This window comes from Primulina eburnea, chromosome 5 (genome assembly GCF_022965805.1).
Source record: "Primulina eburnea isolate SZY01 chromosome 5, ASM2296580v1, whole genome shotgun sequence".
Lineage (NCBI taxonomy): Eukaryota > Viridiplantae > Streptophyta > Magnoliopsida > Lamiales > Gesneriaceae > Primulina > Primulina eburnea.
The window spans coordinates 805,387-823,234 of NC_133105.1; the positions used below are offsets into that span (position 1 = coordinate 805,387).

The 17,848-nt window shown below is 36.6% G+C and overlaps 1 protein-coding gene across 4 annotated transcripts; it reads right to left on the reverse strand.

The window, feature by feature from the left end:
- Positions 1-503: 503 nt before the first annotated feature.
- LOC140832023 (DDB1- and CUL4-associated factor homolog 1-like) lies at positions 504-9,470 on the reverse strand. 4 transcript variants are annotated; one of them, XM_073195783.1, is made up of 14 exons: positions 9,077-9,470; positions 7,586-7,667; positions 7,334-7,450; positions 7,011-7,189; positions 6,014-6,926; positions 5,836-5,933; positions 5,288-5,708; positions 4,512-5,114; positions 4,250-4,429; positions 3,615-4,169; positions 3,369-3,479; positions 3,136-3,254; positions 1,406-3,020; positions 504-1,316 (listed from the first exon to the last, which is right to left on the reverse strand). In XM_073195783.1, the coding sequence occupies exons 1-14, from the start codon at positions 9,295-9,297 to the stop codon at positions 645-647; spliced, it is 5,886 nt and encodes a 1,961-aa protein (XP_073051884.1). In that variant the 5' UTR covers positions 9,298-9,470; the 3' UTR covers positions 504-644. The 4 variants fall into 4 exon arrangements, with proteins under 4 accessions (XP_073051884.1, XP_073051886.1, XP_073051885.1 ...); XM_073195785.1 differs by lacking the exon at positions 9,077-9,470 and adding an exon at positions 8,799-9,051; XM_073195784.1 differs by lacking the exon at positions 9,077-9,470 and adding an exon at positions 8,035-8,739.
- Positions 9,471-17,848: the final 8,378 nt, after the last annotated feature.

The following is a 17,848-nucleotide window of genomic DNA, read 5'->3' on the forward strand; positions in this document are numbered from 1 at the left end:
GTCTACTTTCTGTACGTAATTTGATAAAAACCAACTTTTGATTTGCGAAAGGTATGACCATTTATTTGTCCACGACTTGATTAAACTCGCATGTATTTAGACAAGTTTTTCGGGTTAATACTACAACCAAGCTTATCAGTGGGCCGAATTTTCCTCATCCGTATGGCTCTTTAATATGTAAGGTTTATTTCATCCTATCTATGTGGGCATTGTCCCCATGATAGGATGGATGGTCAAGATTTGTCCATGTATATATAAGACCTATTTTTTTTTTTTTAAATTGTATGTTTGGCAATATCTTGACCATCCATCCTCTCATGGAGGTAATGCCCAAATGAATAGGATCTCATTAACCAATACATCCTCGAACTGTTATAGAAAGTAACATTATTAAAACCCGAAATTCTTGCTTTATCGCTCCACCAACCTAATCGTGAATAACTTGGCAGTTATGGGTGTCAAAGCTCTCACGCACACAAAGGAAACATAGCGCCTAAAATAGATTTCCAAAATACTTCGAAATGCGAAGCAAATGAATCACAACAAAATTTCAAATACATTTTGATAATTATTTCTTTTATATCAGACTAATAGCCTATAATTACATCTCTGCGATTCAAAAATCCCAAGTCCACCCACCTCTCTTATAACAAATCCTCATTTCCGCTACTAAAAGATTCAAGGAAATCACTATCATCATCCTCATCACCTTCGGTCGCAATCTCCAGAACCCCATCCCCATCGAAATCGACACCGTCCATCATGTAATCCCCGTCGTCGTCGTCGTCGTCGTCATCTTCGAATTCGCTAATGCCATCGCCATCATTACTCATGTCCCCTGCATCACTTTCACCGTCCCCATCAAGATCATGTTCCAAGATTGAATCATCGTCACCTTCATCATCTTCGTCTTCTTCACTTTCTGCATCATCAGGGTCAGAATCATCCTCGGTTGGTTTGCGTCGACCAATTTCATATATCCTAGCAGAAGAATACATCTCATCTTGGTCATCCATCGTGATTAAACCCAAGAAGGAATCAGTTGGTTCAGTAGCGAAGTTGAGTACACAACGGTCCAAAGGAACTGTAGCAATGTCATAGTAATTGACTGCATCAACAGTGCGGAAAGCAGAGAAGAGAGGATGCTTCACTCTACGGGTATTATAAATTGAATTCAGGTCTTCAAGATTTCTCCTCAGGATTGCGTATATAACATCACCTCTCGCATTGAACGTTATAACTGTCTGATCCAAGGATGGGACACTTCGAAGGAGTCTCAGGTTTCGAAGATCCCAGACCTCAGAGTTTATGATTACCTATCAAAACATTTGTTAAAAAACAAAAAACGAAATTTCTCACAGCAATGTGTTAAAATTCCTATTGAACAACTCGACATCAAAAATACCTCATTCCCAGCAGGATGAAAGCCCCCTCCACCATGGTCTGTGAATTGATCAAAGCGATGAATTGGACCCGAACCCCTTCGATCCCATAATACTCCATTCCAAAGCAACATAGAGTCTGATGGGCTAAAATGAACGAGAGAGTACGCATGGCCACGACCAGAATGGGTGTTAGATGTGTCTGAAAGCATCATATCCAACTGGCAGGTATGAACATCATACAGAAGAATTTCTCGGTGGCTCGGATCTGATCTTAATGCAGCAAATACAGAACCCGAATTACTGAATCTTGCAGCTTTGATTCCCTCAAAGGAATGCTTAGGACCACCTGAAATTGAATATGCATCCCACAAGCGAACATCATTTGCACTTGAAGAAATAACAAGTTGGTTTTCACCCACAAAATGTGACTGCACAAGTGTCAAAGGAAACTGATGACTGGTGCAACTCTCCAACACACTGTTGCTGTTGGAGTCAAACACTTTTAGTTCCCCAGAATGGCCACCAGTAACAATCCGAGAAGAATCTCCCAAAAAAGAAATACAAGTTAGCAGGGAACTGGAATCATCTCTGCATGTCCGCCACGGTCTGAATCTAGCATAAACAAATTGTCGGTCCTTACGACTTCCATGAATGCCCCCATACATACTTCTAAATTCACGTGTGCTAAGCCGTGCCGTCACATTTGATGGAGCATCAAGGTTTCGTCTTGGTTCGGGACAGACATGAGGGTGCAAGAGTGAAAGAGGTGGTAAAGTTGTGATAGGAGCTGAGCATTGACGATGTTGGTGCTTCAAATACTGTAGAACTAGAGAATCCAATGTAACCCGTTCTGAGCCACAAGGTTGTGGATCAGTGAGAAGTCCATGTTGAGAAAAAGAAGTATGGCCCACGTGAGACCCAGTAAACTGGCTTTCATCAATATCTGCTGGTAGGACATTAGGTGGCAATCGACTATGGTGATCCTTTGGAGCTAGACTTGGTGTGCAAAACAGATTAGCATCTGGCTGAAGACCGGTTCTACAAACACCATTAGGTGTGGTAAAACTAGGAGAACTTAGTATGTGATCACCAGTATTAAGTCTTTTCCCAGATGACATCGAACTGTTATCTCTTGAATCTGTTAATTTCCTTTTCATTGGCAACACAATTGGAGTTCTAATCTGGACATCTGCATCACTGCCTGATTTCATAGCAGATACTGATGTAGTTCCTTGATTATCTGCAGCTACATAACTTTTGGAGCTCATATTAAATTTTATGTTCGATGACACCGGGCTGTCCTCCGATTTGGGTTTAATTTTTAGGTAACCAAGAGCAGATGAGGATGCCAATGGTTTCTTCTTTGAAGAGAAAACAACAGAGTCACATCTCAATCTAGAATCTTCAAGGTCAGCACAAACTTTTGGCTTATCCAAGAGAAATCCACAAGCAGCACGTCCAGATGGCCATTGAATCTGTAATGAGGAGGCTTCTTGTCCAAAACGTTGGTATGATAGAGACGAGGGAGCAGCTAAAGAGGGCAGAGGTGTCAACTGCGCCTCTTTGAGAACCGCTGCAGCACTTTTTGGTAACCCAGATGCTTGAAGGTGCTCATGCACCAGGAGTAAAAGTTCTCTGAAAGAGCGGAAGCACGTGAGAGTACAAAGGACGAGAAATAATAAAGGAGAGTTACAGAGACATAGCTTAAAAATTGTCTTGCGCTTAAGACAGAAAGCAGAATAATAGATACCTGGGATCATAAGAAATGGGAGTTGCTGCAGCTATGGCAGCTCGTTCAATACGCCTCAAAGTTGGGGTAGCAGCATCACTAGCCGCTAAAGTAGTTGCACGCCCAGAATTAGTTACAACCTACTGACCCAAAACATAATCATAAACATATATAACCAGTAATAAACGCATATTGAACACAAAAAATAAAAAAGTTCAGGCCTTCAATAAACTTTAACATGTAAATAAGGATACCCCAATGAGCTCGATAGTCACTTGGGCAAGCTCTGCCTGCCACCTATTCTGTTCTCCATCATGGGTCTGGCTTCCAGAATCTCGAATAAGCTCTGACAGCTTTTTCCCCACCTAAAATACAAAGTCAATCAAAAACACAAATTACTAATTTTTAAAGCCCCGTGTTATTCAAAGCAATTGCACAACTATTGGACTTTGGTGTTCAGTAGTTATTGCAAATAAACTGTATTTCCAGCTGACACTGACCTGAAGCTTTGTCAATATGTGTGCAATTGTATCATCTCTAGCTAAACCAAGAAAAACTCGGCATGTGAGGGCACGAAGACAGTCAAGAGCAGCAGGAGATGTAACCATCCGGGGTTGAAGGAGCTGAAGAAGAACTTTGATGCCATTGTTTGCACGAACAGCATCTCTAGCTTGACGATATCCTTGTTCCAGCTGCGCAGCAAGCCCAGCACAACCTGCTCCAGCACCTAGAGATATTCTACGATCTCCAACTAACCCTGATGCCACTGGAGAAGCAGATGCTTGTGACGATGTATTACCGGTAGATGATGCAGAAACTACAGATAAGACGCCTCTCTCTACTGAAGCAGGTTCCCCATTCCAGTCCCTTGGTTCATTCTGGCTAGGAACATTGGCAGCTCGATCCGCATTTCTGTCCCTAGATTCCATAGCAGAAGCATTTCCACTTTGGAAGGAAGTTAATTGCTGACTTTGCATGCTGGCACTTGATTTATTGCTGATTGATGGAGGAGGGCAGACAAGGTTTATCAAAAGATTCAAAGCTGGCTCAACAATCTGACATTTTGAAGATAATGTAGTTAGTAAATAAATGAAGAGAGATTTAGAATGAGCCCGATAATTTTTGCAGGCTTTACCTCAGGTTCAACATAACCAGCACCATTTGCCGCGTCCAAAATTACAGCTATACCAACGCGCTCATTGCTTAATGTAGCATTTACAATGAGTTTGCGGCTATTAGGAACCAAAGTTACAATGTGCAATACACCAAGAGCATATTGAAGCAAATCGTGCAAATACCGTTCAACTGGAGGGACCTATAAAGCAAAGAAAAATGTCAATAGAAAGAAAACCATGAGAAATAGAAACAAATAATGTTCAAACAATACTTAGTTTCACCTGGCACAGCTCTAACATGGTTATATGACCATTTGAATTCAAGAATTTGTCAACCACAGGCCAACGAGCCCTTACAAAAGCAGGACCAAGTTTTCGATCCTTCTGTATTTGACGAAATACGGCATCCATCGCCTCATTACTTATATCGAGTGGCTTGTCGGCAGCCCTAATAGTTGAAATGCTCCTTGCTGTTGGTGCACCGCGAATGCTTTTAGTGGGACGAACCGAATCCACAAGCAACAGCAAATGTGCTCTAAAATATTGTCGCAGTGCAACACAAGTGTGATAAGCTATTTGCTTTTCGGATGAGGTCAATACCTCTGAAGAAGATCGGTGATTTCGAAGTGATACTGGGTTATTTAATTGCCCAGGTGGAACGCCAGATCTCACTGATGCAGCATCATGCAAAAGATGAATAAGTTTCTGTAGACCTTCTTGCGAATCAAATGCATCGATAACTGCTCTGAAGACAAAAGCAGAAGCAAAAAATAAAGCTGCATTTTTTCTGGCCTGATCCTGTTTACATTCAAGAAGCTGAAGAGCCAACTCAACGACCTGGTTAACAACATTGGAAGGAAGGGCGCATACCCGTTCCATTATCCCCTGCAAAATAATCTCATTAAGTCTAAATCAGCTAAAAAAAATTTTAATAAAACCAGAGATATATGGTTTGAGAAAATGAAAATTAAAATGCCAAACGAACAATGGCAACATAATAATATCAGACTACAGGGAGAAACAGATAAGAAAATGATTCATTTGAGGGTAAAAATTACCTGAATAGAACCAATTGTGAATAAGCAGGAAGACAGAACAAAAAAAGTTGGGGAACTTCTCGGAACAGCAAGTAGTCTTTGAGTGCCACCACGATCAACAAACAATTGACCAAACTTTCTATGAGCCGCCAATGCACAAATTAACTTCAAAATGTCGTGCAAAAGAAGCATAGTGGTTGAAGCCTCTATATGCTTGAAACTTCGCTGAAGCAAAGCAAGAGTGACATCAACACCCTTCTCACGAAGTACAGGGCCAAGGACTTCAACGTACTCCCCCAAAATCACAAGACACTGGATACAGAATTTCTCCCTTAGCTTCGTAAGGGAGTCACTGTCCAGGATGACAAATTCAAAAATATCTTCACTAACTTCTTTCTCAGTAGGTCTTGGATGTTTTGTATCATCAACATGAATTGCGGTCCTACAAAAATAGGTTAAATAATCTACATCAAGTTAACAAATAACAATGGACAAAATATGCTATTATACTGAATGCAGTTAGCAGAAATAAGTACCAAGCCATATAATGAAGGATATCAACCACTAACCTCGAAAAAGAAACAGCTTTTGCTGCATCTATAACCGTGGATAAAGCTCTTGCAGCAGCAGCAGCCGACGCTTTCTCATCATTGGTCTTTCTGTATTCCTGAAATCGGAAAACAAAACACAATGTATAAAAACTACATATTCATGTGCACTCAGCTAGAAACAAAAATATATATTCACCTCAAAAGCAGCAGTCTTAACCACTTCTGCAGCATCATCACCAGCTGCCCTTATGGCTACTGCAGGAGCATTGGCAGCTCTTGCTTCAGCCTCAGCAGCTCTAATAGCTTGTTTCACCAAATCAGTAATATCTTTAGATCCAACTCTGCATCCTTGGTAGCAGTCATCATTGTCTGCCCTTTCAAGCATAGAATCATCAGCATCACTTTTATCTTGGCCTCTCTTAGCTTCTGACATTCTTTTCAGATCTTGAATTTTAGTCGCACTTCTGTCCTTTGAGCTTCGTGTCACTCCTGATCTAATGCCAGAACAAGGAGATGTCAAAGCTTGTTCATTTTCTAGCACTCCTTCGCTAGACCGACCTTTTCCCCTAGATCTGGGAAACCCACGACCTGTCCTTCGCCTAAAAGAGTCATCTCTCACATTTTCATCAAAATCCTCTTCCCTGTGTGATTTTCCAACAGTCTTTGATTTTGATTCATGGAAATCTCTAATGTTGTATTTTTCATGACCTTCTGCTTCTACCTGACAAGGTTCAATCTCAAGAGCCATACTATCAAGAGGTTCCTCATCAACCCAAAAATCATCTCCACATCCCTGCCTACTGACATACCTCTCGTGATCCCTCTCAGTTTCATCCAATGAAACACAATCCCTATCACGATCCTTTTCGCTGGAATGTTTTCTCGAAATATCTAAATCCAAGTGAGCACTCCCTGTAACATTCCGCAACCTATTCCGGCTTTCCTCTCTGGTTTTTGGGCACACCATAACTGATGCACTTTTGTTCTCAATTAATGGACTGGGATCTTTTTGACTCGTGCTTGTTTCACCCAAAACTCGGATACGTAGGTATCGCATTAGCTTAGCTGGTAATCCAGATGTTAACACATCTTCCACTAATTGACCACCACTAGAATCACAAATGTACAAAACAAAAGGTTACAAAGAGAACGAGGAAAACATAAACAAAACGAAGAAGTCTTTGAGAACATACCAAGCCAAACATACAGCAAGTAGCCCAGTAGAGAATACGCGCAACATTTCAGAGTCGGGGGTCTTCCTTCTCCCAGTTTCAAGCTTCCAATTACGATCATCAGCGGACAACCGAGGTATTTCATTTATCACCCAATCTCTTATATTCTCTAGAACATCATCTTCAAATACATGTGGATACTGTATTCAAATTTACTTGTTTTTCAAACCATGGAAATACAAATACAAACTAATTAAAAGAATTACAAAACTACAATAGGGCATGCATCGAGGTACTGATAGTAAATTAATGAAAACATTAACATTTGCCAACAATTACCATACCATCCAAGTTAGCGAACAGCTGAAAAGAAGCCTTGTGGTCGCCGCTTGTACGGATACAGAATATCTACTTTCAGTTAGAAATTTTGAAGATATCAGTTCAAAAAACTCGTCATTCTCCTGCAGAAAAAAAAAAACAAGAAATCAACATTCTAAGCATTTTGACCTATCCCATCAGCTTTCCCACGTTTCAAAAGGAAACAATAGCTGGTACAGATGAAGTTGGAAAATGCAAAAGGAAAAGTCGGCAATGACCCGAATAAGGTTACCCAGCCGTCCAACATTGTGGGAAGACCTTCCATTATTTGTTGATGATTGATCTGTATCCTCCATGTATCTAAAGCATTGCCCAAGAAACAATATTCGGTTAAACAGATTACAATATTTTAAGTGATGTGAAAATGGATAAATTTTGGATAAAACTTTCTAACAAAATAAAAAACAGTCTTATTTCAAAAAAGTACAGTATTGCATAATTTATGTGTCATGGTACACTCTTCCACCAACTAAATCCCGACATTTACAACACAAGATAGTCTCTTCGACGGTAGTCACCCTCCATCCTTCCCAGATGCAAAAACATAATCTAGGGTGGTGTGGTTTAAAAGTTACAATTCATGTGATTTCATGCTAGTTCGGTTTTTGCAATTGTTTCCACCTACAACTACAATAAACACCTTCTATTTTAGAACTACTCCACTTACATGTTAACCTAAAATTTGATAAATGTACTCAAAGTTGTCCGTTTGTCCAAAGTCTCTTTTGCCACTCACATTACCTCCACACCTTAACCAACAATTTCACCTTTGACAGAAACACAACAAAATCAACATCATGCATTAAGGATAAAAAGAGCGTGTACTCCAAGATCAGACATCGCATAAAACAGCATAGAATAATTTGAGAGGAGAAACAGAAGGGATACTACACATACAGCACAGACTAAACAGTCCTGCCTCACAAAAAATATATATTCCATATACTCAAATTGTGAAAATAGAATAATATGTTGGAAGAACAAGATATAGATGAAGAACTGAGATAAGTGGCACACCATATTCTCACCTCACAACGAATTAGCATGACTGAAAACTAAGATGGGTTAATCAAGCATTTCTTTCAGATAAGAGTTTGTCGAATTTATTCCAGGCGGATAGAATATTGTAATAGTTAATCCAAAATAGTAACATGTGCAAAACTAATCATTATTAAAGAGATGGTAGATTGCATGAAAAAGACAGTAGTATAAAACGAATAAAACTTTTTACATCATTTAAAAAAACAAAGTTCTTGGGGTTCCATATGTCAATTCCAAAACAAAAACAGAATATTGAGATGAAATGTTCACAAAGACATCACCATCTGAATGAAATAAAAGCTATTGACGAGGTGTTCAGAAGGGAGAAATAAAGAAAGGACTCAAACCGAAAAAAAAAAAGAAAAAGAGAAGAAAAGTGATTCCCAGCACCTATTACAGCAATAGGTATCATCTCTTATGCTGTCTCTTTTAGACGATAATGATTATAAAGACCCACACCTACAGTACCCGCAAGCAATCACCCCTTTAAATCGATTGATTGGTAAAAAAGGGAAAATCCCAGCCAAAGTTGCAACGCTGTGTCCATCCTGTGCTTGCACTTGTACCAGGAAAACGCATGAATAACTTATCAAAGAAAAAAAAGGACATTTTTATAATAGAAACACCACCGTCGGGACGATGTTTTCCACCGGGCACACGAATAATACCTGGATTCTTCGGTCTCGAGAATAGTAGCGAGGGCATGGAGGGCATTGGGGTTAGGGTTTTCATGGTTAGCAACGATCCTATCCATTAAGGCCTGCGCTTTCGACACCAAAACATCATTCGCATCCTCCTCTTGCTGCTCCTGTCGCTCTTCCGCCTCGTTTCCCTCTTCGGTGGCGGGTTCAGCCTGCGGCGGAGGTTGGGAATTCCTAGCGGCCTCCATCACAATTAATTATCAATTACTGGATAAAACCACAGAGGCCACTACAATAGTACAGGAGCCGAGATAAAAGCTTGGTCTCGAAATTAGGTTCTCTAGTAAATCGGATTTCAATTCCAGAAGTTCCCGGCGAGCGAGAGCCTATCTTGATTTTGACCTATTTATAGTTTCTTCAGGACCAGGGGAGGGAGTTTTTAATGTAGTATCTATCAAGGGAAATTTGTCTCAAACAAATTTATTTCTTAAAAATTTCATAAAACCTTAATAAAATATTTGTTGTGAAAAAGTAAAAATTTATGGTAAAAAGTAAAAATCTCAAACTCTCAAAATTTACCAAACTACACACTTTATAATATTTTTCTCTCTACTCAATTGTGATTTTCTTCACAAATGAGAGATCTATTTATAGAGTTTCATTACACATAATCCAAAAAATAAAATACATCATTACCTACATCATCACACACAAATTTCTAACTTTACAACTCTTATTTTCAACATTCAAATATTCAACTATTACTTTTTCAATATTCAACTATATTATTTTCAACACTCCCCCTTGTGATGATGATCATGATACGATGATGTCTTCATTACGTGTTTTTGTACTGCCTCGTTAAAAACCTTACTTGGAAAAACCCATTGGGATAAAAACCATAGTAAGGGAAAAAGAGTGCAGTCACGTAAACTCCCCCTGATGTTGACATGAACAATTCTTCACAAATTTCGTAGATTGCGCATCCCAATATTATATATGTGCTTTCTGAATATTGACGTATGAAGTGCCTTTGTGAAGAGATCTGACGAGTTTTCACTTGATTGAATGTGACGAACATCAATACATTTATTCTTCTCAAGCTCCTTGGTGAATGCGAAGAACTTAGGAGGAATATGTTTAGTTCTGTCGCTTTTTATGTATCCTTCTTTCATTTGAGCAACACATGCAGCATTATCTTCATATAGTATCACAGGCTTCTCATCGAACGATAATCCGCATGAAATTTGGATATGTTGGGTCATTGATTTTAACCACACACATTCACGACTTGCTTCATGTAGTGCAATAATCTCGGCATGATTTGATGAAGTTGTTACGAGCGTTTGTTTCTGTGAACGCCAAGATATTGCAGTGCCTCCACGAGTAAATACATATCCAGTTTGGGAACGTGCCTTGCGTGGATCAGATAAGTATCCAGCATGAGCATAACCAATTATACTTGGATTAGCATCTTTTGAATACAAAAGTCCCAAGTCTGTCGTTCCTCGTAGATAACGGAATATATGTTTAATTCCGTTCCAGTGTCTCTTTGTTGGATATGAGCTAAATCTTGCCAACAGATTCACGGCAAAAGATTATCAGGCATTGTACAATTTGTAAGATACATAAGGGCACCGATGACACTTAGATATGGTACTTCTGGACCAAGAATATCTTCATCATTTTCACATGGACGGAATGGATCCTTTTCTATGTTTAATGATCTAACAACCATTGGAGTACTTAAAGGATTTGCTTTATCCATATTAAAACGTTTAAGGATCTTTTCTGTATAATTTGTCTGGTGAACAAACATTCCACATTCTTTTTGTTCAATTTGTAAACCCAGACAATACTTGGTTTTTCCAAGATCCTTCATTTCAAATTCTTCCTTCAAGTATGACACAACTTCTTGAATTTCTTTATTCGATCCAATGATGTTTAAATCATCAACATATACAGCAATAATTACGCATCCGGATGTTGTTTTCTTAATGAAAACACAAGGGCATATTGAATTATTTACATATCCCTTTTTCATCAAGTGATCACTTAGTCGATTATACCACATTTGACCTGATTGTTTTAACCCATATAATGATCTTTGTAATTTCACAGAATAACATTCTCTGGGTTTTGAACTTTGTGCTTCAGGCATCTTAAATCCTTCAGGGATTTTCATATATATATTACTATCAAGTGATCCATATAAGTAAGCTGTAACAACATCCATAAGACGCATTTCTAAATTTTCAGATACCGCCAAGCTAATCAAATACCGAAACGTAATTGCATCCATCACAGGAGAATACGTTTCTTCATAATCAATTCCAGGCCTTTGAGAAAAACCTTGTGCAACAAGTCGAGCTTTATATCTTACTATTTCATTTTTCTCATTTCGCTTTCGAATAAAAACCCATTTGTATCCAACAGGTTTTACACCTTCAGGTGTAAGGACTATAGGTCCAAAAACATTACGTTTATTTAGCGAATCTAATTCAACCTGGATGGCATCTTTCCATTTTATCCAATCCTGCCGATTTTTACATTCACCAAAAGATTTTGGTTCATGATCTTCGTTGTCATTTATGATGTCGATTGCCACATTATAAGAAAATATATCATCAATTTCATCTATATCTTTTCGTTTCCATATTTTTCCAGTATTAATGTAATTGATAGAGATTTCATGATTCTCGTCAGTTTGTGGTTCTGACAGAATATTTTCATCATCATGTGTTTCTTCAGGAACACCATTCTCTATTTTGTGATCATCATGTGTTTCTTCAGAAACATCATTCTTTATTTTGTGATCATCTTGTTTCTCTATAAATTTTCTTTTTCGAGGATTTTTATCCTTGGAACCGACTGGCCTTCCACGCTTCAGGCGTTTAATGACATCATGAGTATCTTCCATTTGTTTCTTTGGAATTTCAATTCGAGCAGGGGCATTTGCAGCATGTATATATGATTTAGTTACCCCTTTTGTGTCTGCAAATGCATCTGGTATTTGATTTGCTATTCTCTGCAAGTGTACAATTTGTTGTACATCTTTTTCACATTGTTTTGTTCTTGGATCCAGATGTAACAATGATGATACATACCATATAATTTCTTTTTCGGTATGTTTCTGTTCTCCCCCTAACATTGGGAAGATTTCCTCATTAAAATGACAATCAGCAAAACGTGCTGTGAACACGTCGCCTGTCTGAGGTTCAAGATATCGAATGATTGATGGACTATCATAACCGATATAAATTCCAACCTTTCTTTGAGGTCCCATTTTCTTTCGTTGTGGTGGTGCAATAGGCACATACACCATACATCCAAAAATTCTCAGATGAGAAATGTCTGGTTCTTTACCAAATGCAAGCTGTAATGGGGAGTATTTATGATATGCACTTGGTCTGATGCGAATTAATGAAGCAGCATGTAAAATTGCATGTCCCCATATAGAAATAGGGAGCTTTGTTTTCATAATCATTGGTCTAGCAATCATTTGCAGACGTTTAATCAATGATTCAGCCAATCCATTCTGTGTATGTACATGAGCAACAAGATGCTCAACAATGATTCCCATAGACATACAATAATCATTGAAAGTCTGGGAAGTAGATTCACCAGCATTATCAAGTCTAATTTTCTTGATTGTATAATCGGGAAACTGATTCCTCAATTTTATTATTTGAGCAAGTAATCTTGCAAATACAACATTTCGAGTTGACAATAAACATAAATGTGACCATCTGCTGGAGGCATCAATCAATACCATAAAGTATCTGAATGGTCCACATGGTGGATGGATTGGTCCACAAATATCACCCTGAATACGTTCAAGAAACATTGGTGATTCAGTTTGGATTTTGACTGGTGATGGTCTTATAATAAGTTTTCCAAGAGAACATGCTTTACATTGAAACTTATTATTCTGAAAGATCTTCTGGTCTTTCAGTGGATGACCATGTGTATTTTCTATAATTCTTCGCATCATTGTTGAACCAGGATGTCCCAATCGATCATGCAAATTGGTTAATATCGAAGAATTATCGATTACCATGTTTGATTCAATGGGACTTATATGTGTATAATGCAATCCAGTAGGGAGCATTGGTAGTTTTTCAATCACATATTTCTTTCCTGATTTATATGTGATAAGACACATATATTTTTCATTCCCTTCATTCATTGTTTGAGTATCATACCCATGGGAATATATATCATTAAAACTCAACAAATTTCTTTTCGATTGTGGTGAATATAAAGCATCATTGATCAAAAATTTTGTACCATTAGGTAACAAAAATTGTGCTTTACCACATCCTTTAATCAAGTCTACAGGACCTGATATTGTATTCACCGTTGTTTTTGTTGGTTTTAGTTCCAAGAAATATCTTTTATCTCGGAGGATAGTGTGCGTTGTACCACTATCGGGTATGCAAACTTCAGCTTTGCTCATAGCATTTTCCATATTTGAACTTCAAAAAAAGATGCAATGAAATAAAATTACTGGCAATATATATTTAAATATAACACATATCATAATTATACAATAAAACATTATTATATGAATACATGAAAAACAAATTATTGTACATTTATATTCTACCACTATATTGTTCATTTTCAGAAAAATCATTGAGAAAATCTGCAGCATCAAAATTGTTCATTTCTATCCCACCAACATGTTGATCATTTCCAGAGAAATCATTCATAAAATCACCAGCATCAAAATGAGTTGAATCACTCAAATGGTCACTGCGTTCAGTGAAGTTGGTCTCCTTTTCTTTCTCCTTTAATGATTCTTTATAAAGTTTACAAAGGTGCTCAGGGGCTCGACAAACTTTGGATCAATGTCCTGGAGTACCACATCTGTAACAAGAACTTTCATATCTTTTTGAGTGATTCTCATTAACACTTGTATTCTCATGATGCCTTTTCTGTGGATGGTTTGGGACGTTCTTTTGAGATGAGTTATAAAAATAACTATCTCTATTATTTTCAAAACCACGGCCTCGACCACGACCACGGCCAATTCCACGTCCACGTCCACGTCCACGACCTCGACCTCGACCTCGACCAAAATCTTGTCTTTGAATTTGATTTTGGTTCCGAGGTTTAAATTCATTTTTATTTACAGCATTTACTTCGGGAAATGCTGTTGATCCAGTGGGTCGGGACTGATGATTTCTCATTAATAGCTCGTTGTTCTTTTCCGCCACAAGAAGACAGGCGATGAGTTCAGAATATCTCGCAAATCCACGTACTCTATATTGTTGCTGTAGAGTAATATTTGATGCATGAAATGTGGAAAATGTTTTTTCAAGCATCTCAGATTCAGTAATCTCATGGCCACAAAATTTCAATTGCGAGATTATTCTATACATCGCCGAATTGTAATCACTGACTTTTTTAAAGTCTTGGAATCTCAACGTATTCCATTCATCCCGGGCGGTCGGAAGTATAACTTCTCTTATATGTTCAAATCTCTCTTTTAATCCCTTCCACAAAGCCATGGGATTTTTTTCAGTCAGATATTCACATTTCAATCCATCGTCGAGATGTCGACGTAAAAATATCATGGCTCTTGCCTTTTCTTGTGACGTACATATGCCATTTTCTTTAATGGTCTCACTTAGACCCAATGACTCAAGATGCATTTCTACATCGAGAGTCCACGGCATATAATTTTTCCCCGTAATATCAAGAGCGATGAATTCGAGCTTTGTCAAGTTTGACATGGTGGTACTAAAAAAAATTACGATGCATTTTATTAGTTAATAAATATTGCAATACAAAGTAACGGATAAACAACAAGTACAAGCATTTGTAAAAATAAAGAAAACGCACGAGGAGGATATTCTCCGATAAATACAAGACTCGTGAGTATGATAACCAAAATAATTTAAAATATCCTTGAGAAAGCCATCTTTTTTTTCTTCGAAAAATTTGATGAAGAATAATTTTTAGAGAAGAAGAGAAAGTTGGAGTGATTGAATGTGTTTGTGAGATGATATTTATAGGGCAAAAACTAGCTGTTTGTTACCGTTTATGACCGTTGGTGTACAAAAAATAAATGTATGTATTTGTATAATTTTATGGTAATAATATGATGTATATAATATTAGACATATTTAAATAATTATATATATCATATCATAATATTATAATGAGTGTCATAATTTATTTTGTTTAAAAACCTTATAGGCTTTTATACTTGTCGTATCCCTTACCGGGAGTGTGGGATGTCGTCTTAACATCCTCCCAGGATTTATAACAAGTTTATGAAAAATTTATTTTTATTATTTCTAATAATAATATTATATTGTATATTAAATAAATACACAATAAATAAATAACAGTAAAATAAATATAATTACTTTTGTTACCTTTTTCTTCTGTTTGGAGCTTGGAAAAGTATGTAGGACTTTTAGAGCTTCGTACTAATAACGTGTTGTGAAAAAGTAAAAATTTATGGTAAAAAGTAAAAATCTCAAACTCTCAAAATTTACCAAACTACACACTTTATAATATTTTTCTCTCTACTCAATTGTGATTTTCTTCACAAATGAGAGATCTATTTATAGAGTTTCATTACACATAATCCAAAAAATAAAATACATCATTACCTACATCATCACACACAAATTTCTAACTTTACAACTCTTATTTTCAACATTCAAATATTCAACTATTACTTTTTCAATATTCAACTATATTATTTTCAACAATATTAAATATTTGATTAATCCATATTTTTAGAAAAGATGTTGATGACTTAATATAGGCTCAAGTATGTAGATGCGAATCGTTTGCTCTTATGTATATCTAATAATTATTTTATTTCAACAACAAAAATTAATAGTAATGGATTTTAAAAAATGTATTTCATTATTTTATGAATCTAGATATACAAAATTATCCTTTACACAATTTAATATATATTATATCTATAGTAAGATGGTCTCACTGATCTTTATCTGTGATATGGAAAGATCCGTTAGATGAATCAACCATATCCATAATTACAATAATAAGTAATAATTTTATCATAAAAAATAATAATATTTCATCGGTAACGGTCTTAATCCCAGTGTGGCTAGTCATTCTCGGACCAGCTACTTGTCATCATCGTCTTGATAAATTATTGTCTCACCAACTAGTTAATCATATGCAAGACCTTTCTCAGGTGGATTCCTCCTTTTACTCCTCAGCCTTCGAGGTATTAGCAGTCGTTTCCGGCTGTTGTTCCCCTCCCAAAGACATGTTCTTACAAGTTACTCAACCGTCTGCCACTGGAAACAAGACTTTCTGTCCGGCTTACATGTGTTAAAGCATGTCATCAGCATTCATCATCAGAACAAAAAATGGATTATCAAACGTGTGAGGCTTTCCACATAATTCTATGTATGTATCTATGAAATTGCTCTATAACATCTTAATTTCATTAACTCATATATATGAAATTCCAAAGTTAAGCTTGATTAATTTGGCACACCGAAATCAATGTGTTTGTGGCTTCCCATTTGAGAAACTCTTTAAGTTGCTCGTTGAGGTTGTTACTACATCTTACTTGTGGAATGCGGTTTTCTCAGTCTCACTTATTAAATTGACCTTAGTCAGTTGAGATCGATGAGTGTCATCGTCATCATCAACGATATTACATCACTTTTGACCGCTGTTATTGATCTTCCTCTTGAGGTGTGTTTGGTTGAGTGGATTAAATAAGGATTGATTAATAGTCAAATATTTATCGTTAAAATTTTAAGATGTTTTAATAATCATTTTGACCCGGTTTAAGATCCAATTTTATTAATCAAATAGTTATCCATAAAATTGAATCTATTTCTATTTTTGATCTGCTTTAGTTCACAAGCTCATTTGTGTTATTTCTCCTGTTAGTGCTGAAAAACGATGTTTGTAACATCCTTAAGAAACGCCAACGACCAACACTTCCGATTTGTCGGGTCTCACTGTAATGATGGTAATCTTGTCATAATTTCATTTGTTATCTAAGAAAATTATAAGCTCATGGATCGACTCGGATTTGGTAATCTTAAAGATTTTGAACATGCTATGCAGCAAGAAATCGGTTGTGCTTATCATCATATTTGCAGGGGAACGCTCCAACTTCTACCGTGCTTGCAAGCATTACTCTCCCTTGATTCTTACATATCAATATTGTTTTTTTCTTGCATTGTTTTAGACTTGTGCATGTAATTGTGTGCATTTCTTCATGTTGATCGGATCTTCGTCACCCGCAACTTCTTCTGTTGGACGATGATTTTAACTTGTGAAGAGTCTGTTTCAAATACGTGAATAAGTTGGACCGAATTCAATATTTTTGCGCCGATTACGATTAGAATCCATGTTTGATTATCTTTTAATATTTATTCTCAATGAAAATTCTGGAAAATGTTTTTCTTTGGTTGTCCATTGTTATTTAAAATTTATGTGTATTTCCTATAAATATATTACATATAATTATAACATATTATACAAACACATACACACGACTATAAATTGTATCAATATAATGGTCACAATGTATGTAAAAATATAATTGGAAATGCTAAAAATATCATAGGCCAAATTAATCAACGCAATTTTCATGTCTAGACTTTTCAATAAACACATCAAGATGCCGACTTATAGCTAGGAAGAAAAAATAAATTATTTTTGAGTTAATGCGTGGTAGAATATAAATATTATAATCAACTCGATTTCTTTACATTAATTTTTTATTTTAATTTAGATTTTAAAATATCAAATTACGAAATTTTTTTATGCACAAAGTAA

Bases quoted from the DNA above. Each gene is read 5' to 3' on its own strand.
- LOC140832023 (XM_073195783.1), bottom strand. From the start codon at position 9,297: ATGGAGGCCGCTAGGAATTCCCAACCTCCGCCGCAGGCTGAACCCGCC. The intron at 4,430-4,511 runs GTGAAACTAAGT...TTTGCTTTATAG, and splicing joins CCATGTTAGAGCTGTGCCAG to GTCCCTCCAGTTGAACGGTA. The intron at 3,255-3,368 runs GTATCCTTATTT...TTGGGTCAGTAG, and splicing joins TGACTATCGAGCTCATTGGG to GTTGTAACTAATTCTGGGCG.